Consider the following 25,991-nt stretch of genomic DNA (forward strand, 5'->3'; position numbering starts at 1 on the left):
TTATTCAAGTACTGTAGTTTCACAGCTTCAGTGCAGCAGGATCCAGGGAAGGGGAACCAGGCTGTTAAAGAGAACATTTCCTTCCATATAAACAATGAATGGAAAGATCACCCTATTAAAGGCATAGAAGCCTATTTTGGGGATGTATTTCTATGTTATATTGTTATTATTTTATGTACAATACTTCTGACGGATCCAAAACAGGGGTGTGTAACCTGTCCTGAGGGTTGCACGCAGCTCCCCAAGGGTCAAACTGCAATCCCTACATACATACCCGCCCTACTGGGATGCTTCATTAGGTAATGCAAGAAAGCAGGCAGACTTCTTATCTAAAATTACAAATGATTAAAATCCAAGAATTCAACTTCTTAGAACTGAGCCGTGTGGTAAGGGGATCTTGCGGCCTCAAGGGTGCGTAAAGGCCACACACCTGGATCTTACTATACAGTAGGTAAGTTCAGTTTTCTTAACCTGATCAAGCTGCTGACCATGTTTTGTAATAGGTGTAGCATGTTGTGTTTTCTTCAGGAATAAGAGTGAAACATGAACAATGCTCTCATGACGTTAGTAAAGTGCTATATATCATAAAACAAGGCAAGATTCGCATTTTGTATACAGTGTCTTGCATCTAAAAGAACACACAATCCCAGAGTTTAAACACAATTTATTTTATGCTTAAATAATCAACTAGATCATCCAGTGTTTGATGTTTTTGTTTTCCAATATATATGTTATTAGAGCTACTATCAACGAATGCCTTAGGTGTCCTCATATGAATAGACTCAACAAAAGGAAATATTTCACCAAAACCCAAATAAAAATGCCCTTTTTTTTTTTTTTTTACCACAGCAGCCTTTAAAACCTATTATTACACTGCTAGAATGATAAATGATCGGCTTACGGAAAGATTCTAAATCTTATAGCCAATGCACATGATACAGTTATAATTTTACAGCGTGCCTGGTCTACTCACATATACATTCGGATCATTTCTTTCATAGTATTCAAGCCTGTGCTTACCAGAGCAGCACTTCGTTTTATTCATTTGCAAGCAGTTATCCCTTCTATAAGCAAGAAAATTAAGTGCCCTAGCCACCCCCTTGTTTTGCGTGTTGGATAATGTCTAGGATATTTTTCTTTAAAAAACTGCAGACAGTGACACATGTTAAGGCTATGTGTTTACACTGATAAAATGTGTTGTTATTCGTATTATTATTATAGTGTTTTCAAACTTAGAAAAATTGTAATTAAAATAAGGTGAATCGCATGCATCAAAATATTAGTACTCTGAAGAAAAGTTTTCACAGCACTACAGGTATTCCCATTTTGGGAATTATTGAAAGTCGCTGCGGATTTTAAAGAAAACGTTTTCTTCTGTTAACATCAAGCTTTTTTTCATTTACAAACATTATACCTGCTAATAATTATACAAGAATCTGTAAAGTTACACTCAAGCCTCTGTTTTTTTTTTCTTAAAGTGGAACCACTACGCCATTGCCATTTCATTTCAAAGCACTTGTAATGTTCTTTTAAGTCAGTGTCTTCGTAATATGTGAGCTACTTATTGTAGAATTTACACAGTGTCATTTATATACAGCAAAATCACTGATCATTTTTGTTAAAAACAGACAAACAGAATTTTTCACCCTGACATTATGGGTCCAAGAAAAATATAAGGCGAATGCAGTAGTTGTAGTTGGTGATTCAAAAAAGTGTCCCTCCTATATCACCCATCTGTTTTCTTTTGTGCCATCTTTGGTCACAGTAAATGTTCTTGTTTTATTTTGTTGGTTTAATTTTTGCTGACACCATTTCAACTGAAAAAATGGTCTTTTTAACACCATGGCACATCATTTTATTAATTATAACGCTCCAGTTCATTGAAAGAAAGTGAGTTTCCATGCTCATGCTAAATCAAAAAGTCCTCTTGAGAAAAACCATGCGTTAATGTGTGGAAGCAGCAGACACACTGTATTGTGGTGATTTTCCAGTATTCTCTGCCCAGGATTCTAATAATGTGTACCTAAAATAAAAAAGAAGAGAATATAGATTAACATATGTTGTAGTAGTAGCAGAATAGAAGGCAGATACTGACATTTGGTCTAGCAATGCACAACATCAATTCCTTTACTGTGCCCCATAAGGGATGCTGTGCAATGGGTACTTCTCACTTTAGATTTGCATTTACCTAGAGAACCACTCATCCACTTGTGATGGTTTGATGTATGTCTAAAAATGTGCTTTCAGTTGTGAAGTGTGACGATAGGTACATGTGTCGGTTTGACTGGCTATATATTACTTGTTTCCTTTAAGAAAACAAAAAATTACATAACATTGGGATTGCAGGGGCAGGGGATAAAGCTAGCATCGTTGCATGACAGGGGGAGGTGATGCTTGGAAGGTGTGTTGCTGAGAGGCGTGGTTGAGCTGAGCAAGAGAGAGACGGAGAAAGGAAAAAGAAGTTTTGAAAATATGGCGTCTCGCTACTGAAGACAAGTTTAGCTGCGTTTTGTTTAGTTGTTAAGTACAGCTGTCGGATGTTTTAAAATAGAGTAAAGAAAAATAAAGAACTATTCGAGTGAGCTGTGATGCTGTGATGCAGTGAGGGCTGTGGCTGGAGCGCGTGTGGAACCCAGGGAGACGTGTTGCTGTCGAATCTACATCGGGTTTGAGAAAAGAAACTTTTTTTTTTATAGCTTTTTCCTGACACTGACAACTGCATTGCCACCGAACTATCTTACAACTATTTCATGCTGATTTTCGACTACAATGAAAAAGGAGAGCATACTACTAGCCTAAGTGCTCTTAAACTAAAGGAAATCTACTGCGATTTGTTCTTATGCACAGATGCACTTTACTTCATTTTCTTTCTCTTCTCCTGCTTATTTGGACAAACGTGCTCTTGCGCAACATTAATTAATATATTGTTTGTTGGTTTACAGGTTATGTAATTGTAAATCGTTTTCCAGTATTGCAATGCATTGTAACTGGTTAGTTATGTTATATAGTTTTTTTTTATATGCATAGCATAAGTGGGCCTTTGACTTTTAAGTTAAGAATAGTGGCTGTAGTGGCAGTTAAGGACAAATTATAAACAATATAGCATAATGAATGGCCTTTCCTAAATCATGATTATTTGATCACTTGGAATTTTGAAATTGAAATGCTGCTTGTGATTTAAATTGGCTATTTGAGACAAATAATTAGATAACTGTGTTATTTATTTGTTTATTTAATTGATGGTTTTACTAATCTATTATATGCTATCTATTTAACTAACTAAAACTTATTATGTGCAATATAAAATATATATATAATATATAACTTATTGGGTTCAGTAACTTATTTGAGTGCTATATAACCGGCTGTGCAATATATTTATTTGTTGGGCTCAGTATAACCAATTAATAGTGTGATTGGTCAATTGATGTAATTAACTACAGTATATTTTCATTTGTTAGTGCACTGAGTCAGTAACCAAGAGGTCTGCTTGTTACCTGTAGAGCACAATAAATGCTTGAGGATTGTATGGTTCCTCAGTGCTTCTTCTCTAGCTGTTTTTTCCTCCTCTGTCCTGTTTATTTTTTATTTTTCAATTACCTAGTTATTATTCCCTGGGCATATATATAGGGTGTAGTGGTGTCACATATAGAAAAGTGAATTACTATGTCCTAGTAGCGGGTTGGTGACAATTAAATATGGTAGATTATGCATTTGCCTGGCTACAGAGCCATCCTGGGAGGTCTTAAGCAGTAGAGATCGTTAGAGCATGGTGAGGTGAACTATCCCCAACCTTCAACAGAAGTGCAAAGGCTACTGCAGTGCTGCCTGTGGGGAGGCAACTTGGCACCAACAGATTCAAACCATGCTTGAATGGCATACACTGAACTCCAATTCCTAATGCCACTTGATTTAGGTGATTTTAGTAAACAGTTTGGTTTGGTGTTTCATGGAAAAAGTTCTAGAACAGTTTGTAAGGTCTATTGTGAACCTACCTTTAGGGAACACAGTGAACATTATGAATGGATCTTTTTCTCTACATGTCGGACTTCTTTTTTCACTTTAATCTTGTATCCTTCACCCTGCTGTAAAAGATACATAAAAACATTAGCTAAGTCTGTCTCGTGGTTCCTCTTTTCTATGATAAAAAAATACATTGAAGGACAGGGATGCAACAGCCACCTGAGGGAAGTAGAAGAGTGTTATAGGGTAAGTGTGCAATAATTCAACCAAATCAGAACCAGAAGTTAAAATTGACATTACAAAAGAGCACCACAACAAGCACTTAAGTACAACAAGAGACGTCCTTTGATGAGCAGTGCAAGTTAGCAACAAACACGGCAGGGGATACTAGATTAGATTACACATGAAACTTTAGACCTTATCGCCACAACAAATAAATACTGTGCTGCAATACACCTGGGGAAAAAAAGACAGGCCTAAATGCCCAATGAACAGTGACACATCAAAAAAGTCACCCAAAGCAGAAAAATATATGCTGTGCAATGGTTTCAGAATGAAATTTGCAGAATAACTTTTCAACTGGGAGTGGCAACTAAAAAATAGCAACAAATAATAGCCAGTTTTTAAAAAATTATAATTATTGTTTGAAATATAATTTTTGTCAATTTAGTGCTCATGACAGATGCAGGACAGTGGCACAAACTATGAGCAGACCTCAAAGTGTGTGGTCACTTGTTGGCGTGAGACCACAAAACTCAAAATTCAAGGCATGATAGTTTAATGAATGCATCTCCTGTGCCACTTATCCCCATCAATGTTTTATATAACATCATTCTTATCTTCTTCCCTAATCTCATGTTTGAAGCCTTGATAGAATTGGATTAACACTTGAATCTCTAATGAGATGAGAAGGCAGTGCTTGCGTCAGCATATATTTTTTTATTGTGCAAAGTGAGGATAACCACAGCAAACTCGGCACAATGGATTCTGATAAAAAGAGAACACGTCAGAATCCTCCAGTTAAATGCAGACACTGTCATCTGTTTGCTGAATAGCTTCCAACCTCCGGCTGTGTAGTTTGGGTTTCTGAGTATTTAGAATAGTCCTCCTCCTCTATTTTTAGTGTTTCTTTGTAGTCTCGTTCCTTTCTCCCTTTTTCACGTTCTCTGTCCTCTGCAGTAACCACACGTCTGATTACTTTCCTGATGACCTATTAAAAGGGATACATTCACAAGTGGAAAGCACTTTCTATTTTTACAAAAGAAGGAGGAAATAAAACTAATACAATACAGAAAACGACTTTGGCCAAGCATTACTTTTCTCGTTATGATGTTGCCGTCTTCATCTGTGAACTGTTCTTCCGTGACTGATTCACCAGGAATGTTTTTCGCTTGCTCTCCCTAAAGAACATTGTGATAAAGATGTGTAAAGCAATACTCTGAGATAAAAATAGGTTTAGTTACTTCATACTTCATATATTGACTCAAATGTCCATCATCGTGCCCAGTTATCCTTATTAGGGTTACCACAAGGAGTTTGTATAGTTGTAATTTGGAAATGAATACCTAAAAACTGAAGTGAAATAAGTTCCAAATACAACTGCTGTTACACCCCAGTTTACCTTTTCAATTTGGTATCTAAACTACACAGAAAGTTTGTTTTGTATGATTCTCTTCTGTTTTTTTGGTTGCTGGCACCTTCTATGAAAGTTTATTGAGTAGAATTTATTTTTTGTATTATGAGTCAAATGACTGTATTCAAGGTCTTTTTTTTCCTTTCTTTTTTAAGGTCTTGAAATTGAAAAGGGGCGCAACTTTGTTTTCAAATAAATATGGGAATACCTGAAATAAAAATGACTCTTTTTGACTGCCGCACCCTGACACTCCTTCTAATCATACTGGACACATCTTTACATTATAATACAATACCCTGATTTGGTGTTTTCAGAAGGTGGCAATCCTACATTTATTCAAGCAACATTCCTGTCATTTAACATGCAAGGTGGGTATAAAGTCAAAACAATGGGGCAAATGTCATGGATAATAGATGGGATCCTACAATTTAATTAAGGATAAATTTTCCCAACAGCAGCAGCACACAGTTGCTAAGTGTCTTTATAATCTCCTTGTACATTTGACAGACTTAAAATAAACAAGGGCTGTAAAGAAAACATTTACGATAGTTTGAAATATTGTTTTTAAGTAATTCATGGATTAATAACCAAACCCACTTTCTTACCTCTCATCAGCATAGTAGTATTATCTCAAGTCCTCAAGTTTTCCAGAAGTTATTTTAACTTTGACTGTAGCCCATTTAACTTGCAACCCCTCTTTGCTTTTCCTTACTGTGCTGCAGGTATTATGGTAACAGATACTGTAGAACTCAATTCACTGTAATATATGGGGCCAGGTATTGTGCAAATAGTTGGAGAGGAAGTGAATTTTCAGTGAGGTGGCAAGATACATTTGCTAAATAGTCTGTAAAACAAAAAAAATATCTACAGCAAACTTGTGAACTTGCGAAATTTGCTTAGTGAGGAAAAAAGGATTGATTATTAACCCTTTAAGTCACTGTTTACCTTTGAATTAAAGGTAACTGAAAGCATCTTAAAAAGTGATGCCAACCACAGCATTTTTGCACATCCCTAGTATGAACACGACATGCAAAGCTCCTGGACACATTATATATTCACATTTTTGAAGACTGTACAACTGACAGAAACTGTCGAAATAATCTAAAACAAAAGGACTGAAGCATTTGTTTCCTTTTCAGTATGCAACAAAAACAAAAAAAAGGCATGTTTTATTAACCAAAGAGGCTGATGATAGTAAGGGGATGCAGAAAGCTATGCTTGTCATATACTGAGGAACACAATTAAATGTGTGAAACTTTTAAATCAATTTTCTTACCTCTTATTATCACAGTAAAATGTTATATTGCTGGTACCTAATATTTTCCTGTGCTGTAGGCCACAGTCTGATTGCAACTAGACATGTAGCACAGGAAGTTATTGTGTACCAGTGAAAAGCAGCAGCTTTGAATCTACAGCGTTATATTCGACAAATCTGCATAAAATAGAAAAGCAGCTAACTAAAATCTCTTAAGCTAAATGATAAGGGTACTATATATTACATTACTAATGCTATTATTATTATTATTTGTTTATTTAGCAGATGCCTTTATCCAAAGCGACTTGCAGAGACTAGGGTGTGTGAACTATGCATCAGCTGCAGAGTCACTTACAACTATGTCTCACCCGAAAGACGGAGCACAAGTGACTTGCTCAGGGTCACACAATGAGTCAGTGGCTGAGGTGGGATATGAACCGGGGACCTCCTGGTTACAAGCCCCTTTCTTTAACCACTGGACCACACAGCCTCCTGTGCTAGTAAGAGGTAAAAAAATGGGTAAACCAGCAGATCACTGGATTGTATGAAATTTATTCAGCACGGCTTTGTCAGGACTTTGTTTTCATCATCAGAATATCCAAGAAAAAATAAATAAATCGTCCTGAATGCAAGTAAGATGCATCATAGCTAAAAAGTATGATGGCGTGATATACATCAAACTAATTAGAATCAAAAACATGCCTAAGGTCACAACCAGCCAAAACCACAGCAATGAGAGCACTACTTGAGAGCAATAAACACGACAGCACAGCAGAACGCAAAGGAGTCCACACCAAGGCCAGGGGCGCCACGTTCACTAGAGCCACTGGATACCTTTAAAATCACCCGTCTCCGGATAACTCTGGTGGTGACAGTCCGTTCTTCATCCGAGCTTGATTCACTATCCCTATGCGCCTGATAAATGTATTGCAGCATATTTTATTACCAAATGAATATACATCTTGACAGGGGGGAGGAGATATAGAGATTTGAAAAACATTGCTCTTTGTTACATGGAATATGAATGATGTTTGGTATGTTTGCCCCAGGGTTGTATATTTCTTACCTTGTTCCTGAGATAAGCAAAAATGATATGAGAAATAATTCAGAGCAGGGAAATTCATGTTGTGTTGACCTGCTTGAGTATTTGTGCCTACCTGTAATATTATTATTCAGATGAAAATGAAGAAAACAAGATTCACACATTAAAATGAAAATAGACATTTTAGACACAAATCCTCAGCAACCTGCACAAATGTGACAGCTGCTGTATATTGTAGACCCATATCAATACAAGAATACAAACTTGAAACTCTAAACCCGGAAATAATAATGTATTAAAAAAAAAGCTAGAGCCACTACGCAAAATTGCAGTTGATTTTAATGCAATGTATTTTTCATTCTCTGAGTCACCTCTTTCAAAGCCAGTGAGGAAATCAGTGGCTCCATGACTTTCAAACGTGACACACTATCAGAAACCGCATGCACCCATTTAAAATGTTTTATCGCAACTCATGAATAAAACACATTTATGGCACTCTCTGTGTTTAATTATTATTATTATTATTAGTTATTTCTTAGCAGGCGCCCTTACCCAATGATAGACATCAGCACTAAATGTAAGGTGGTTCATAGGGGAAAAGAAAATCTTTGCATTTCTTTGCTACCTGGTTCTAACAAATATGTATATACTGTATGATAATACATTTATTTCAAACACATGCAAATATGAGTTAAATAAAATGATCTTAATATCCACAATTCTTTATTGTTTTGTTGTTGTGTCATTTTACCTGGTCAGTTTTACTAGCAAAAATTGACCTTTTCAGCCAAGTACTCTGCTACTAAAAGCTGAATTTCTCAGGTGAGGTGGTTTAAAAAATGATCTGTAATTTCTGTCCCCAATGGCAGTTATTTTTTTTATAGAGATCTTGCATTTACTAACTTCTAGAGAGGACAAAAATGTTGCACACCCCTTGTAGTCATTTCTAAAAAAAACACTTCAGAAATTCAGTAAGGAGTATTTTCAGTAGCAGAATAGGACAATAGTTAGTCTAGCCAAGAAAATAGTGATCAAAACAGAAACTGCAATACCTAATTATACAAAACACAAATAATAGGGTATTAAACAGTTAAGAAATTGAATGTTCTGGGAATGTAGATAGAAGTATCCATTAGTATGTTATACATGAAAAAGAAAAAGGACTGGATGCAAGACATGGATTTCTAGACAGTCTAGGTAACATTTGTGATCAGCTTAAGTTCAAATATATTTAAAAAATCTGATTAGAATACGTTAACAAAAAGCATTACCTGCACTTTGTGTTTAGATAGCAGAGTGTCTTCCTCCTTTATGCTTGATCCTGGTTTGCCATCTTCTGGCGAGTCCCAGCTCATTTGTTTACCACTGACAGACGAGGGTGTCACTGGCTCTTCCACAATAGGCTTTGTCGTCTCTTCTTGGGATCTTGGGTAGTCCAGCCCTGTGTGCTCCTCAATTCGCACTGAACCCTTCGGCACTTTCTGTTTCTGTGCTTCTCTCTGGGTCTGACCTTTCACTCCATTAGCAGGTTCTTGCACCACAGGTGTAGTCACTGACAGTGGGGAGGACAGGTCTGCACGCTCACTGTTCTGCTTGAGCTTCCCTGTGTGTCCATTAGAGGATGAGGTCATGGAATCACTGGACTGTTCTTCGCTGTGAAATTGAATAGAAATTTATCACAAAGGTTATTACTCGGAGGTGTAGAAATATTGAATCTATAAAATTGACTAAAACTGTTCTACACTACAAAATGCTGGTCAAAAAATGACACAGTGTAAGAAAAGACTGGGAGGGTATTCTTAATCTATAGCGTTATAGTTGGTTGCCAAATGTTTCTGGATGAAAAAACTTTATATGTGTCTTCATATTTCTCAACTGTTTATCTCTGAGACCAATTGACTGTCTGCTTTTTAAATAAGCTCACTCAACTACTAGAGTTTATTAGAACCAATATGTTTCAACAACCAGCAAGTGTGCTTTATGAAAAAAAAACAACACTTAATTCAGAAAAGGAGTTTCTACCTGTTTTTCTGTCGATCTAGCAAGTCAGAGCTTAAACTGCGACCTGGAGTGGGGGGCTCCACATTTACACTTGACGACTCGCTGTTCCAACCTGGAATTGAAGACATTTCTTTTTGTGTTTTTTGCACTGGTTTTAAAATAGACTGCACTTTCTCCTCTGTCATCTCCTCGCCCTCTTCGTCTTCCTCCTGTCTCCGGTCTTGCAGAAGAGACTTAATTTTTGTTTCTGTCATCTCTTCCTCCTCCCCCTCCTCAGAACCAGACCCACTGCCTTCTTCCTCCGCGTAAACCTGAATGGGCCGAGCCACGTCCGATGCCACCGATTGGGGCTCGTCATCCTCTTGTTGCAGTCTCTCCAAAAATGTACTGTGCATTTTGGTGACTCTTTTGTCTTCTTCATCGTCCTCTTCGTGGTCATCCTGATCAGTGACAGATTTGTCTCTTTCTTGACAAGGCATTTCTGAGTCATCAAACCGCTGATCTCCCAAGGAAGTATCTTCTGCAGCAACTACGGGCGGCTTACCAGCAGTAGAGCAGCTTTGTGATTCCAGAGACAATGAAAGATTGCTGGGCCTACTGGGAGTTCTAAAAGTAGAGTCTATGCTAGACATATCGCTACAAAAATCGCCTTGCCAGAGAGGGGTGGGGGGCACATAATTCAGCTCAGTGGGAGTCTGAAGTTCCCTTTGGATGTCGCAGTAACCTGGGTAAGATAACATAGTTGGACTGACATGGAGAATCAAATCACAGGAACCACATGCGAAATTAATATAATCAGATGGAATGGATAATGTTAGGTTGCTTAATCTAGTACACAATATGAGCAGCACATAACTTTGGTATCAATCAAATATTGCTTTTATATTTCACATGTTAGCAATAGTAATACAATGTACTAGAATCTAGAGGAAGCGTCTATACTTTTTTTGCCACGTGCAATTTTTCAAATACATTACAGTCATAATGTTAAAACTACTGGGCACGTGAAAAATTGATGAATAAATGGTCATAAAATTTTTATTTTTAAGTTCAATGTAAAATTTTAGGAAATGCCAAACTGCACTGCAGCAAGCAGAAACTATGGCAAAAATGTACTTGAGAGGACAGTAAAACTTGTGTTAACCGTCATCTGACATTAAATCTAGTAATTATTTTCACAAATATTCAGTTTGTTTGGTGACCAGTTAATTCATGTTTCACAGTATCTGTTTTTTTAACCCATTCAGGTTTAGTGACAAAAAAAAATGTGAGTAAATAAACGTGAATGGGAAAGGAATGGAGAGACAGAACAAAGAACAACGTCTAAATGTAAACCTCACAAATGGAAGACTGGTTGGAATGCTGAGAGTGAAGGGAACAAGGTGGAGATCTAGGGGTACTGGGTGAAAAGGGGATGAATAAACACACTGGAGAAAAAAGAGAAAAAATGTAATGAAAAAGACAATACTTAAAATGATTGAGATGGCATCCTTAACTATGGGATTGGGTCAATTCGTGATGAGTAAGACTGCAAGTTGAGTCATACTGAAGAACAGTATATAGTGCAGAGGGGAAAAGCCGCATCTTTAGGCAGCAAGAAGGGAGTATTGGAAGGGTTTACAGCGTGAGAGGAAGGTGGAGGTGGTCTGGTTTTGCAGAGGAAGTACTAGGAGGGTTCAGAGAAAAAGGAGAAAGGCAGTACAAGGCAATACCAAAGCTACATAACTAGCAGACTTTCCCTCTTTACCAAGCTAGAGGAAAAAAGGCATTGAACAGGTTTCTGTGAAGTAAGGAAGGAAATCTGCTGAAAGCAATGGAGCAACATCATGCCAGTGAAGCGTTTAGAAAGCATTTTGGTTTTCATAATCGATGTTTCTACGTATATATATATGCAGGGTTCAATTTATTATCTTTTTTCCAAAACTGATAATACTGCTTACATTTATTTACAGCTCTCCAAGATAATAAAAAAAAAAAAAGTTAAACCGTAATACCTCGTTTGCCAGGTTATAAAGATATGCATTCAGAAACAAATACATATAAACATAACTATTATGGAACCAAACAATAAAAAAGCATCATGCTCTGATGGTGTCTTATCTGCTACAAAAACAAATCTGTATTCTGAAAATAGACTTGACAGGTATTTATCTTTACTATACAAAGGATCATGTGAAAGAATATGAATAATTGATCCTGGAAGAATCAGGGATTTTATTTGTGTTCAAGTAAGATAATACTTCTTGTGACAATTTGAGGGGGAAGGAGAATGCCCTTTTCACCTTGAGGTCAAAATGACAGACTAGCTGTAAACTACACTCTACAATTCTACAAGGTAGATTAGTTTTAGAGGTTTAGAAGAATAGATAAGAGTTCAGCTAGATGGGGCTAAACTTTACCATCAGCCTGATCCAGGAAAACAGCGCTATCATCTGCAAAACTTCTTGTGCCTGAAATGTTACCATAATCAAATATTGGGCCTTCCAGCAAGGTCACAATATCCATCCGATTGATCTTTGTCAGCACAGCAGTTAAGGCATCAGCTAAAACAGAGAAAAGAGAGATTGCATTTCAATTCTATGAAAGCTTTAAAAGGCTTGACTTCGGAACCTCATTGGACTTCAATTTAAAGTGAGTGTGTATTTAATACAATATCAGCACTTGATAGGATTTCTAGAATAAAACAATAAGAAACTAGGTTGACTTGACTTAGTTTCTTATATTTAATATGATACCTGAAGGGAAAAAAACCTGTTGCTAGGTTATGTCCTCTGATATATGGAACTTTGACTGAATTGAGCCAACGTTGTGACTGAATTCCTTCTTTTGTCAAGTAAACAAGTCTTTTAAAAGGTGTATTGATCCTGTAACATAGTATAGTGCTTCAAGGGTTCTGTCAGCAGGTAGATACCAGACCTGGGCTCAATTACAAGTGTCACTGTGCAATTTGTAATTCATTGCAATCACAGTGTCATTGTAGTTGAACCTTGGTTCACCTGTGTAATTGTAATCATAATTATACCATATATTTGATTGATTAGTACAGTTCAATTACACATGCATTTGTTATTCAATCATTATTTTTGTATTGTATTTTCAACCACGTTTGGTGACCCTATTTGTCTGAAAAAAAAGTAATATATTGCTTGGTTATTTAGAATAAATAGCGTAAACATGTTACTGTGTGTAGTTGTTTATGTTACTTTTTAGTGTAATTGTAATTACAATTATAAATTACTGCAGCACAATTGTAACTGATTGTAATTTAACAAAATAGCATGGTAATTGTAATTACAATTTCAGCAAATAAACCTGCTGTGATTGTAATTATAATTAGACCCCAGGTCTGATTGATACCAAGTACCACTATAGTTTTGAAGCAATCTGGACCTACGCAATATCAATGCATTAAGCTTTGTCAAAGTGTAAAGTTTGAAGTAAAGTTGTTAAAGTCATGTTGACCTGTGCAATTGCTTAAATCTGTGAATGTATGCGTGTAATGTTTGTCTGCCATAATCTTGGCCAAGACTCTTCTGTAAATCACATTAGGACTTAAATAGTAAGTAATGGGGTTCCGAAAAATATAGCGTTACACGCCCCCCACATGTTGCTTCAACTGTTTACATAACATACCTGTAATTTGTATTTTCACTGTTAGCATCCTGACAACTTTTTACACTTAAAACTTTAAAGTCCGTTTCAAGCTCTTTTCAAAATGTCCTCTCTAGTGCACTGCGAGTGTAAGGATTACTGCCCACATTGTCAAACAGGTAAGGCAGCAATAACGATGCATGATGTGGTACGGAACAGAAAGACAGAGCACTTGTTGTTATGTTTTTTTTTTTTTTTTTAATCGCTCTTACTGAAGTGATTTAGAGGACAGATCTCAAACCCCAGTGCACTAGAGCGGACATTTTGAAAAGAGTTTAAAAGTGTAAAAAGTGGTCAGGATGTTAACAATGAAAAGAAAAAGAAAAAAAAAAACAGGTGCATTATTTAAACAGTTGTAGCAACATGTGGGGACGTATAATGCTATATTTTAATAAATACAATTTTGAAAGTTTATTAAATTGTTCTAAATGTCAGTGGATACTGCTGTATATGAATCTCACTAAAGACAGAAACAGAATCACAAACATTGTTAGATGACTGATGTTCATAACCTACAAAGGACCCTAAAATAAATATTTAAAAGAGTGGCAGTATTTAGATCCACACTGCTTAGATCAAATGTACTGACCCTATTGTGTTTAAAACAAACTCACCTTATACACAAGAACAAATACATACCCCCCCCCCCATTTACCATTTTACTTTAAGGTAGACCAGTGTTTCTCAAACTGGGGGTCCTGACCCAAAAGGGGGTCACATGGCTACTGCAGGGGTCGCGTGATCACAAAATACTGTCCTAACATTAAAATCCTTAGCATTTCATTACAGCGCATATACACTTAATCCCTAACAGTATAATATGTGTTATGAAAAGCACTGTAGGAAGACGTTTGAATAATACTGTAATAATAATAATAATAATAATAATAATAATAATAATAATAATAATAATAATAATCACTGTGAAAACTTTAAATGTTAATCTTACAAATTTTCAACTAATATTATTATTATTATTATTATTATTATTATTATTATTATTATTATTATTATTATTAATAAACTCTTAGCTTAAAGCAGGGAATCAAATCAGGGGTGAGTTTTTGTTTATGAATCAGTGAAAGCTTCACGCTGTATTGCACACTGTACACAAAATGGATTGTTTTATGGTGCGCAGAAAAAAAAAAAGACCTCCTTTTGAAAGGAGGCTCGATCAGTGTATCTTGCAATACCAAGCATGCCCAGATTTCCCACGGACTGCATCAGCAGCACTGGTATACTGTATATTGTAACGCTCCATGAAAATAAACAGGTTCACACAGGCAGTATTCGTCCAAACTGTTTATTGTGAACACAGGTAAAAGAAATAAAAAGAAAAGGACCGCTGTCAGCCGCGGAACAAGGCAAATAAATAATAATAATAATAATAATAATAATAATAATAATAATAATAATAATATACCTGTCTATTCTCAGTCTCTCACTTGCTCTCTGCTTCACAGCGCTGTTTCAAAATGATTATGCCAGAGAATATGTTGTTGCGTGAGTATATATTTATAATAAACATTTTCCTTCATATAAAGCTACAGATTTTTTTTTCTTTTTTTTTTTTTTTCTTCAAAATAGGCAGTGTTAATCAGGGGTATGTCAAACTGTATAACAGAGCAAGTGTAGTAATAAAATGTGTCTTTAAAAAACTAGTCTGCCGAGGCTGTCGTTGACTGTAGAAAGCGTTCAATAACTCCTAGTTATCGACAGCATTTGCTGCCATTCACTCTTATGAATAGCAGGTTGACACTCAGGACAGATGAAAACTTTATGCCAATTCTCTCAATTTGTTAAAAACATGCCTTCATAGACGAAAATCGTTAGGGCTTAACGACGCATATGAATGATCTCTCAACTGCCGTTAAATAGGCGGGTATGGATGAAATCCGAACATGTACTCCTGTTTTCTCATTTCGACAGGCGTTAACCCTTTATGAATAAACCCCTGGGAGTCTGGAATTGGTAAATCGGGTTTGTGAAACCAGAAGGGTTTTTTTGTACTACCCTCTCCTGTGTCGAAGTATTATAAATGGAAGGAGCTACTGTACAAAATATACAATATATATGTATGAAATCTAAATTCAAGTAGTATATGATATGATGAATATAGAAATGCATTTGGGGTCTGTTCTGTTCTTGCTCACAATATATTACATTTGTGGTTTATTAAGAGAAAAATTAGGTTGACAATCATTTTAAATCATTAATTATGTGTTGACAGTGTTCTTATTTCTTCTACTTCTATAGTCAGTCAGCTTCTTAAATCAGATTCAATCTCACCCAGCATTTAATGTCAACATTAAATATTTTTTATGTTATTTATATATTTATTTTACTCTATACCAGTGTTATTACCCATCATCAAAAAATATCCATCCACCCCTGAAACAAAATCCTAGCTCCTCCACTGGTCCAGGTTAATACTAAAGCTATGGGGGGTTCAAGGCACTTATAATTCACTAAGTTGCAGGAAGGTACAAAATTGTGTGTGTGTGTGTGTTTTTTTTTCCTCACTTCATTTAAATGAAGTTTTTCTTCAGATTGGTCGTCACAGCCTGAAACATTTGCAAAGCGGGGCCCAGCAAAAAGTTTGAGAACCACTGAGACAGACAACCAGCTGCTTCATTTTTGTAGCTAGAGAAAGGGGGCGATTCATACATAATGTAATAAAAGTGTATTAGCCAAATCACAAAACACTCACAAAGTGTGTGGTAAATGTCTACATTTATATTTTTACTTTTACAGAATGCTCCACTTCCCAATGATGATCATTTTAGCCTTCAGACATGTAAACATCTGCTAGGCAGGAGTGAGCTTGTGCTCCCATATGGCTAAGCCTGCTTTAGAAATCCATCAAGCTTTTAGTGTTACAGGTACTGAATCAACTTATTGACCTAAGATTAGTGCTGGGACGAACGCAGGATTTTCATGTTCGGATATTCGCTCATAATTTAAATATTTGTTTGGATATTTATTCGTTTTCTAAAAGTAAAAAAAAAGTAAAGAACACAGTCAGAGACAGCACAGCAGCAAGGCAGGGGTGTGTGGCCCCTGTGTGTGTCTTTATTTTATAGCAAGACGTTAAAATATATAACACGTTAAAGTTCCTTGCCATTGCTGTTTCTTCACAGTAAACAGTGGCCATAGACACATTTTCATAAAGTAATAACATGCGGTTTACTTGTGCCTTTTTGTAGCTGAACAAGCAAATGAAAATTGAAATTTAACTTAAAACACTTTGAAATTTAAAATAAAACAAAACGTGGAAATGGTGTTGTAAAATGAAGAGGTTCTTGTTTTACAGTCCACATAACAGAAAGTCGCAATATATATATATATATATATATATATATATATATATATATATATATAAAAACTACATAGAGATCGCTATGCGTGCCGCATAATCTGGTTTGCTTACTTATTGCTGTCTAAAACTTTTAGAGGCTCAAGAGCTGCTGTGTTGATCCTGTGTTTTTATATATATACAGTGCCTTGCGAAAGTATTCGGCCCCCTTGAACTTTGCGACCTTTTGCCACATTTCAGGCTTCAAACATAAAGATATGAAACTGTAATTTTTGTGAAGAATCAACAACAAGTGGGACACAATCATGAAGTGGAACGAAATTTATTGGATATTTCAAACTTTTTTAACAAATAAAAAACTGAAAAATTGGGCGTGCAAAATTATTCAGCCCCTTTAGTTTCAGTGCAGCAAACTCTCTCCAGAAGTTCAGTGAGGATCTCTGAATGATCCAATGTTGACCTAAATGACTAATGATGATAAATAGAATCCACCTGTGTGTAATCAAGTCTCTGTATAAATGCACCTGCACTGTGATAGTCTCAGAGGTCCGTTTAAAGTGCAGAGAGCATCATGAAGAACAAGGAACACACCAGGCAGGTCCGAGATACTGTTGTGGAGAAGTTTAAAGGCGGATTTGGATACAAAAAGATTTCCCAAGCTTTAAACATCCCAAGGAGCACTGTGCAAGCGATAATATTGAAATGGAAGGAGTATCAGACCACTGCAAATCTACCAAGACCTGGCTGTCCCTCTAAACTTTCAGCTCATACAAGGAGAAGACTGATCAGAGATGCAGCCAAGAGGCCCATGATCACTCTGGATGAACTGCAGAGATCTACAGCTGAGGTGGGAGACTCTGTCCATAGGACAACAATCAGTCGTATACTGCACAAATCTGGCCTTTATGGAAGAGTGGCAAGAAGAAAGCCATTTCTTAAAGATATCCATAAAAAGTGTCGTTTACAGTTTGCCACAAGCCACCTGGGAGACACACCAAACATGTGGAAGAAGGTGCTCTGGTCAGATGAAACCAAAATCGAACTTTTTGGCAACAATGCAAAACGTTATGTTTGGCGTAAAAGCAACACAGCTCATCACCCTGAACACACCATCCCCACTGTCAAACATGGTGGTGGCAGCATCATGGTTTGGGCCTGCTTTTCTTCAGCAGGGACAGGGAAGATGGTTAAAATTGATGGGAAGATGGATGGAGCCAAATACAGGACCATTCTGGAAGAAAACCTGATGGAGTCTGCAAAAGACCTGAGACTGGGACGGAGATTTGTCTTCCAACAAGACAGACAATGATCCAAAACATAAAGCAAAATCTACAATGGAATGGTTCACAAATAAACATATCCAGGTGTTAGAATGGCCAAGTCAAAGTCCAGACCTGAATCCAATCGAGAATCTGTGGAAAGAACTGAAAACTGCTGTTCACAAATGCTCTCCATCCAACCTCACTGAGCTCGAGCTGTTTTGCAAGGAGGAATGGGCAAAAATTTCAGTCTCTCGATGTGCAAAACTGATAGAGACATACCCCAAGCGACTTACAGCTGTAATCGCAGCAAAAGGTGGCGCTACAAAGTATTAACTTAAGGGGGCTGAATAATTTTGCACGCCCAATTTTTCAGTTTTTTATTTGTTAAAAAAGTTTGAAATATCCAATAAATTTCGTTCCACTTCATGATTGTGTCCCACTTGTTGTTGATTCTTCACAAAAAATTACAGTTTCATATCTTTATGTTTGAAGCCTGAAATGTGGCAAAAGGTCGCAAAGTTCAAGGGGGCCGAATACTTTCGCAAGGCACTGTATATCAACAGAATAGTATAGCATATAAAAATGGCAATGAATAGTTTAATGGAGGATAATAAATAATTAGAGCTTCTGATTTTCAGTTTTAACCAATAAAACCTGATAAAACACCACCTTGTGAGGTGGTTCAGATACGGCATAAAATATGACGGCTCTGTGGTGGTATAGGCAATTCACACAGATCAAAATGCCGCATAAGTGCCGGTTCTGAGCTGTCATAACTTGTCTGTGTGAAAGGGGTATTAGAAGATTCACCTGACTCTGCATTCAAATCTGTGCTGTGCCTCAACCAATGGCAGGCATAAAATGAAACTTGCAGGAAATGTAGATAAGGGTCTATGACAAAAATCCAAGGTTACGCGATTTGGCCTGGGTGAGGTCAAAGGTCACAGATTCACACAACTTTATCTTGTATTTCACATCAATTTTGATATAATGAATGTATGGTCCTATTTAAAATGATACCGTCACCAGGTTTCTATGTCAATTATGGAGGAAGTTATGGCCATGTAAAGGTAGGATGGGTATCCAAATCAGGTCAAGCTTTGATTACCTGTATGTCATGAATGGGAGGCCTACAATTTACACTGTAATCACTTCTCCCAAATCAAATTTGTTATCCAAATCAAAGGAGGTTGAGGATTTTGGTGATTGATTTCATATGGAATGACCCTATACTTTTTCTGTCTGTGAAAATATGGAAAAAGCCATGAATACCGGTGTTTGAATAATTTAAATGAAGGTGATTTTTAGATCCATTGCTCTAAGATCAATTGTATAGACCCTGCTGCCTCTTTCTGGTTCAGATGTGTAAAGCATATTTGAGAAATCATTTACACTATCATTTGTTATGTACTTGATTGTACAGTAAATGGACTAGACAGCTGCTACAGGTTTCTGATATCCAGTTGAGATCTAAGTATCTCTGTACAGAATCATTTTCTCTTATAATACTAATTTAATACTACGTGATTATCAAATGCCTAAACACAGGTTTTGTTAGAATGATGTAGTTTGCCACAAGCCACCTGGGAGACACACCAAACATGTGGAAGAAGGTGCTCTGGTCAGATGAAACCAAAATCGAACTTTTTGGCAACAATGCAAAACGTTATGTTTGGCGTAAAAGCAACACAGCTCATCACCCTGAACACACCATCCCCACTGTCAAACATGGTGGTGGCAGCATCATGGTTTGGGCCTGCTTTTCTTCAGCAGGGACAGGGAAGATGGTTAAAATTGATGGGAAGATGGATGGAGCCAAATACAGGACCATTCTGGAAGAAAACCTGATGGACTCTGCAAAAGACCTGAGACTGGGACGGAGATTTGTCTTCCAACAAGACAATGATCCAAAACATAAAGCAAAATCTACAATGGAATGGTTCACAAATAAACATATCCAGGTGTTAGAATGGCCAAGTCAAAGTCCAGACCTGAATCCAATCGAGAATCTGTGGAAAGAACTGAAAACTGCTGTTCACAAATGCTCTCCATCCAACCTCACTGAGCTCGAGCTGTTTTGCAAGGAGGAATGGGCAAAAATTTCAGTCTCTCGATGTGCAAAACTGATAGAGACATACCCCAAGCGACTTACAGCTGTAATCGCAGCAAAAGGTGGCGCTACAAAGTATTAACTTAAGGGGGCTGAATAATTTTGCACGCCCAATTTTTCAGTTTTTTATTTGTTAAAAAAGTTTGAAATATCCAATAAATTTCGTTCCACTTCATGATTGTGTCCCACTTGTTGTTGATTCTTCACAAAAAATTACAGTTTCATATCTTTATGTTTGAAGCCTGAAATGTGGCAAAAGGTCGCAAAGTTCAAGGGGGCCGAATACTTTCGCAAGGCACTGTATATACACAAATCTCAGATATCACACAGAGCTCTTTTTCATTTACCATTTTTGCAACTGTCGCTCCACTTCTGGTGAGGCAGTAAACAAGAGCAAGGTATTTTTGTAATTCCTAGTGAATACGAACGTCTGATTTTTGTATCCGTATACATGTCAAAAAATATTTGTTCAAGTATTCAGATATTTGTCCCAGCACTACCTAAGATGGTTCCACTTTTCTCCTTGTGTAAAGCGTGTTAATTAAACCGAACCACACAGTCAAAGCTTAACAAGAACATAGTCCTCTAGTCTGCTGCGTGATTAGAGGAATAAAGACAGGAAGCTAATATTAAAAGCTTTATGGATGTTCTCAAATAGCTATTCCAGTAGTATCTGTCACACCCGATTTAATTGGTTCCTGGGTCCATTGGATATGTGAAAATATCGTGTGTAATATACAAGTGTGTAATATACTTTAAAATGTAAAAACAGAGTGCTAATTTTAGGTACATATCTAAAACGATCACTCTGATTGAAAAGTTAAGTTGGTAACAAAGTAAGCAGGTCACTTTGGTAGGTCTGGTACTTTGTATACTTAAACAGAGGCACTTACTTGTAGCATTTTTTCCATCTCTGCTAACCCATTTTTTTAATAGCATGAAACTTTGTGCAATCAATGAGTTGGGGTTCTCCACTCGAATGTGGTTTATTTCGTCGACTGAGAAATCCATTTCTCTCGCCAGCTCTGCAACACATTAAAAATAGATTAGAAATCCCTCCCTGGAAAATGTGTGTGGCACTGCAGCAGGGCTGCAGATGAAACACTCCCCTGTCATTTCAGCTTCACTTCAAGTGAAGCAAATGTCTTAAGCATACACCACCAATAAAACACTAAACAGCTTCCTAAAAAAAACCTTATTTTACCTCATAAGCCTATTTTTACATAAAACACTGTTAAGCTGAAAAGTCAGACACCATTTAGGAAAAGAACCTCCCCTCCCACTTTTTTTTTTTTGCTTTACATTTTCCTTTTGCTTCCCAGAACAGTGGAGCTGGCAAATAAAATGTATAGCTACAGGTAGTAGAGGACCATGCGAAAGGCTTTAAGGGGAAGGAAAGCGTGTACTGTTCATTTATAGGATTATAAACAAACTGGCAACCCAACAAGGTCTGGCAGAGTGTGCAGATGGGTAGACTATGGTTGGACTTAGTAAACTATCCACCAGGAATCCCATTGTAACATAAAATGGAAAACAATTGTGGGACACAGCAGCTTTAAAAATATATTGTTATTTGTTGCCATACAGTTCAAATTTCCTTTAAATATACAGTACTAGAATATATTTGCATACACTCGTCTTTTTCAGAAATGATTTTAAGCACAGCTGACTAATGCAGTCAGTCAGTCTATAAATGTCCTTTAGATGGCAGCCTTTCACTTTTTTTAGTCAAACCTTTCAGTCCACTAGAGGCTATGTGGTGAAATTCAGTAGCCCTTTTATACCCTTTGCCTCTCAGTTTTTATCCGACTGAGGTCAATGAGGTGAAATGAGTTCATTCCACTTGTCAAAATTACAAAACCACCATAGAATTTTGACAAATTTGCAGTTTCTGCTTAGGACAAGTATGGAGTGAATGGCAGGCAGAAGAGTGGGTGTTCAGGACAGAACTATGAGGGGAAGCGCTCACTGTGCCCAATGGCATTGTGGCTAACTGTGTTCAGCGACATTGAAAAAACAATGACTTACCAGTCCAGCTCAGACCCAAATGATCGGCTACAATTGCCATTCTTAGATCAGTCCTCTCACAGGGACTCTCTGGACCTGCGATGCATAAATACTAAATTAAAAATATTTCCGGTAATTTAATGGTGCATATCTAAACAACAGAAACCCTTTTCTGGCCAAATAATTAAACATTTCAAACTGTAATAAAATATTTATTAAAATGAACAAGTACTGTACATGTAATAACCTGATATATGGATAACCAGTATGTACAGTATATGCCATTTTTAATATTAGATTTTAACCAAATATAATGAATCCTCAATTAACCAGTCAAATACAGAACATTTGTATGACTGCTGGCTCTTTTTCCAGGAGTATCTGTCATTTGCTTGACATCTACTTAGTTAACAAGCTTATACTTAACCTTAATATATATAAATTTGTTTCATATGATTTTGTTAAACAATGACAAGAAAAGTGGTTACAGTTGCTTTAATACAAACTAATAATTGTTAACTATTCACTAGTGCTTTGGTTAGATTAGTGATTATGTACCCTATTGATCCATACAGGCAATGCCTTTTTTAAAAAATATATATATATTGAAGAGTATGTTTTCAAGTCTACTGCACTTCATTTAAAATCTAGGTGGTTTCACAGTGTAATGGAACTAGTCATGCTGACAACCTGTGTGCTCTGCAAATTGCTGTGTGGTTTTGGTGATGCAACTCAAGAGTCATAACTGCACTCTCTAAGCCAACAGACACAGACTCAGTAGCACTGCACAGGAGATTTCAATGTTGGCAATTTTTATTTCAGTGCACCACTCACTCCGGCATGCTGCGGTAACTGACTACTTTGTAGAACCTTATAGGACAGCACACACAAATGACAATGACAGAATGACAGCTACAGTTAAGTCACGGCACAGGCAATCACAACGGTTCATGCACTAAGATTAACAAGTTTAAAATTTTACAAACTAGGCTTGATCTCCACGATGTGAGCCACGTGAGGCCCAGAAACCTGACTGCCTTCATTTCCACCCGTCCTCCTACTTCTCCTTCTCTCACTGTCGGCCTTTTGAACCTTTGATTTTATAGGCGCTGTCTCAGTTTTCAAGTCTCTAGCAGACCTCGAGGGAATGGAGGGTTGGCATATTTGAGCAGCTTCTGATAATGCCGTGCTTCTTGACGTGCTGTCTTCATCATCAGACATTTCTGACTGCATCTTTTTCTCTTCATCAGAAAGGCGGTCCACGAGTTTTAATGTCTTGCCACTAATTTCCTTAAAATATTCAATGGAACGCATACACACCTCACTGAGCTGATCTCTACTTGTTTCAATAACTGTACTGGCACTGCAGCTAGTTCTGTCTTTAACTGGCAGCTTGGAAGGTAACTGCCTAGCTTTTTCTTTCTCTGTCTTTGCTGGTCTGGATAAGATCTGCACTGTTATAGGAGTGCTCATGTTACTCCTAGTAATATCTTTGATTGGGATTCTAGATCTGGGTTCCAAACATGTACTTTTGTCTACTCTTTTTCTTGCATCGGTCTTGGCTGGCTGTTTCAACCTATGCTTCACTGTCTTCTGAGCATTTTGGGAGCGAGAGGCCTTGACTGGTAGCCTTGATTTGGGATGTTTCACTTCTGTTTCTACTGGTTTGTGTTGCTCTCTATGTTCACACTGGACATTACTCTCTTTTATTTTCCCTGACTCCCTACCAAGCAAGCTTTCTCCAAGATTAACGTTTAACACTGAAGGCTCAGGTGTGGATTGCAAATTAAACACTACACTGTCAAACTGGTTGAAGTTTGCAAAGAAATGGAATGAATCAAGGTTGTTGTTGTTATTACAGTTATCTTTGGGAAATTCTTTCCTTTCTGGTTGCTGTTTTATTTCCTCACTATAATCTGTTTTAGTATAGGTATGTGTTTCTAAGTCTGTGTTGTCTAAAATGTGATAATCTGGTGTAACAGCCTCTGCATTACAGTCATCTGAAGAACCAGCATCTTTTTTTATAGTCATAGAAGCAGTGATTCCCATTTTAATAGGAGTACGTAATTTAGGATCAACGTTACAGGTAGTTACAGTACAGGAGGAATTCTCCACTATGTGGCTGCCTGACGATGTGTCCAGGCACTCAGTGCTAGTCTGGATAAGCACAACCTCAGTTGTTATAATTTTTATGGGAGCATCTACCTTTATTTCTTTAGTTGTTTCCCATGACTGTGGTTGTGTAGTGGCTACACCTGTCATTTTAACCCCATCCCCTTTGTCCCCCTTTGACTTCCGTTCAGAAGTATGCTCACCAATCTGAAAAAACTGAAGCCTTTCTTCAACAAAATCCCTCTTGCTCATGTCAATTGCACCACTGCGAGTCATCTCAAACATCTTCCCTTCGTGAAATGGGAAGGGATTAGGCTCGCTAGTTGGCGTACTTTCATCGGTTGGGGTTCTGGCAGGGGTCGAGTCTGGTGTTGTTGCTTGAGACTTGTCCTCTACAGCTAAACCAAAAGGCTTGGAATCATCATCTTTAATCCTAGTGTCAAAGACTTCATCCTCGCCTCCTTTGCTCGACCATGGATCGAAGTCTAGGCTTTTTGTTGCAACGGTTTTGAACGGGGTTGCAAACTCTTCCTCCAACTTGTAACTAAAGTAAGTATCAGCAAAGCCATGTCTTTCAGGGGGTCTTCCTTCCAAGGTGAAATCCTGGCCATTGGCGTATGTCGCATCTTCAGATTTCTTGTCCGAAAAAATACTTTTTGTACCTTTTTTGTCATCCTCGTTTGCTACCTTACCTTCTTCTTCAATGACTTCAAGCTTACTTTGGCTAAAGGAGCGATCACTTGACTTCAGCATCCCTTCTGAGGCCCAGACATCTATTTTACCCTCTTTTGCCGGTTTCAGGTCTTGTTCACTCAAGCCATCATCTTCATCTTGTAGGTCATAGCCATCCAGAGAGTCAATTTCTGTGGCATCTGTGTCGTGTGAAAACTCTGCTGTGGTTGCGATTGAACAGTCGGTTATCGATTGGTCATTCCCATTTTGTTCACACTCAAAATCATCCCCTTTCCCGCCACCGTTGGCATCAGATTCTTTATAGTTTCCATTTTGCTCTATTTTCTTAGCTTTAGCTATAGCTTGGTGCTCCTCTTCATCCTCCTTGATCTTGAAGGTGTACTTCCTAAATGGAATTGGGTGAAAGACAGATTCATCGTCACTTGAGTCACTATCGTCAGCTCCCGGAGGAAGAGGAGATGGAGGCTGAACTCTTATAATTGGTTCAGCTAAAAGGTGCTTGTCATGTTCTTCTTGGAGGTTGACTTCTATCATTTCTGTCTCAGTGTCAGTGGAACGGTGGGACCCCTTTTTTTCTGCCTCCGATTGTTCCGAATCTAGTGGAGGGGGTGGAGGAAACTCAATGTAAGCAATTCGCTTATCTTTTGTTGTTTTTCCAGATTCCTTACTTCCGTTTGTGGGCACTGAGGTAGAAGATTTGGTCCTTTCTGGTGGAGATTCCTTAAATGAAAAAGCCTTGCAAGGTTCTTCCTCCTCTGATTCTTCAGACACTTCTGGAATAGGACTAGGTTTACCTGGTATAAATCCTATAAGCGAATCAGGAGTTCTGGAGGTGAGATCATAGCTCACCTCCTCAGAACTAGGTGTTTCAGGTGTCAGTGGACTCTTTCCAGAACTGTCCAAAAAAGAGACTTGCTCCAAAGTATCATCTTCTGGACTACCTTGA

At 37.4% G+C, this 25,991-nt stretch overlaps 1 protein-coding gene across 40 annotated transcripts in view; it reads right to left on the bottom strand.

The window, feature by feature from the left end:
* Nucleotides 1–647: 647 nt before the first annotated feature.
* The window catches only part of LOC117415415 (ankyrin-3-like), a 271,787-nt gene continuing 246,443 nt past the window's right edge, over nucleotides 648–25,991 (bottom strand). For 34 of the 40 annotated variants that reach the window (XM_059026461.1, XM_059026472.1, XM_059026457.1 and 31 more), the window contains 10 exons: nucleotides 22,262–22,336; nucleotides 21,127–21,258; nucleotides 12,294–12,437; nucleotides 9,916–10,618; nucleotides 9,165–9,546; nucleotides 7,686–7,766; nucleotides 5,280–5,363; nucleotides 5,027–5,173; nucleotides 3,996–4,085; nucleotides 648–2,023 (listed from right to left, as the gene is read on the bottom strand). In XM_059026461.1, the coding sequence (XP_058882444.1) occupies nucleotides 4,017–4,085; nucleotides 5,027–5,173; nucleotides 5,280–5,363; nucleotides 7,686–7,766; nucleotides 9,165–9,546; nucleotides 9,916–10,618; nucleotides 12,294–12,437; nucleotides 21,127–21,258; nucleotides 22,262–22,336 (1,817 nt within the window). In that variant the 3' untranslated portion in view covers nucleotides 648–2,023; nucleotides 3,996–4,016. The remainder of the gene's footprint in view (nucleotides 2,024–3,995; nucleotides 4,086–5,026; nucleotides 5,174–5,279; nucleotides 5,364–7,685; nucleotides 7,767–9,164; nucleotides 9,547–9,915; nucleotides 10,619–12,293; nucleotides 12,438–21,126; nucleotides 21,259–22,261; nucleotides 22,337–25,991) is intronic. The other 6 variants (XM_059026484.1, XM_059026483.1, XM_059026464.1 and 3 more) reach the window with 6 other exon arrangements.

Source organism: Acipenser ruthenus, chromosome 7 (genome assembly GCF_902713425.1).
Source record: "Acipenser ruthenus chromosome 7, fAciRut3.2 maternal haplotype, whole genome shotgun sequence".
Taxonomy (NCBI): Eukaryota; Metazoa; Chordata; class Actinopteri; order Acipenseriformes; family Acipenseridae; genus Acipenser; species Acipenser ruthenus.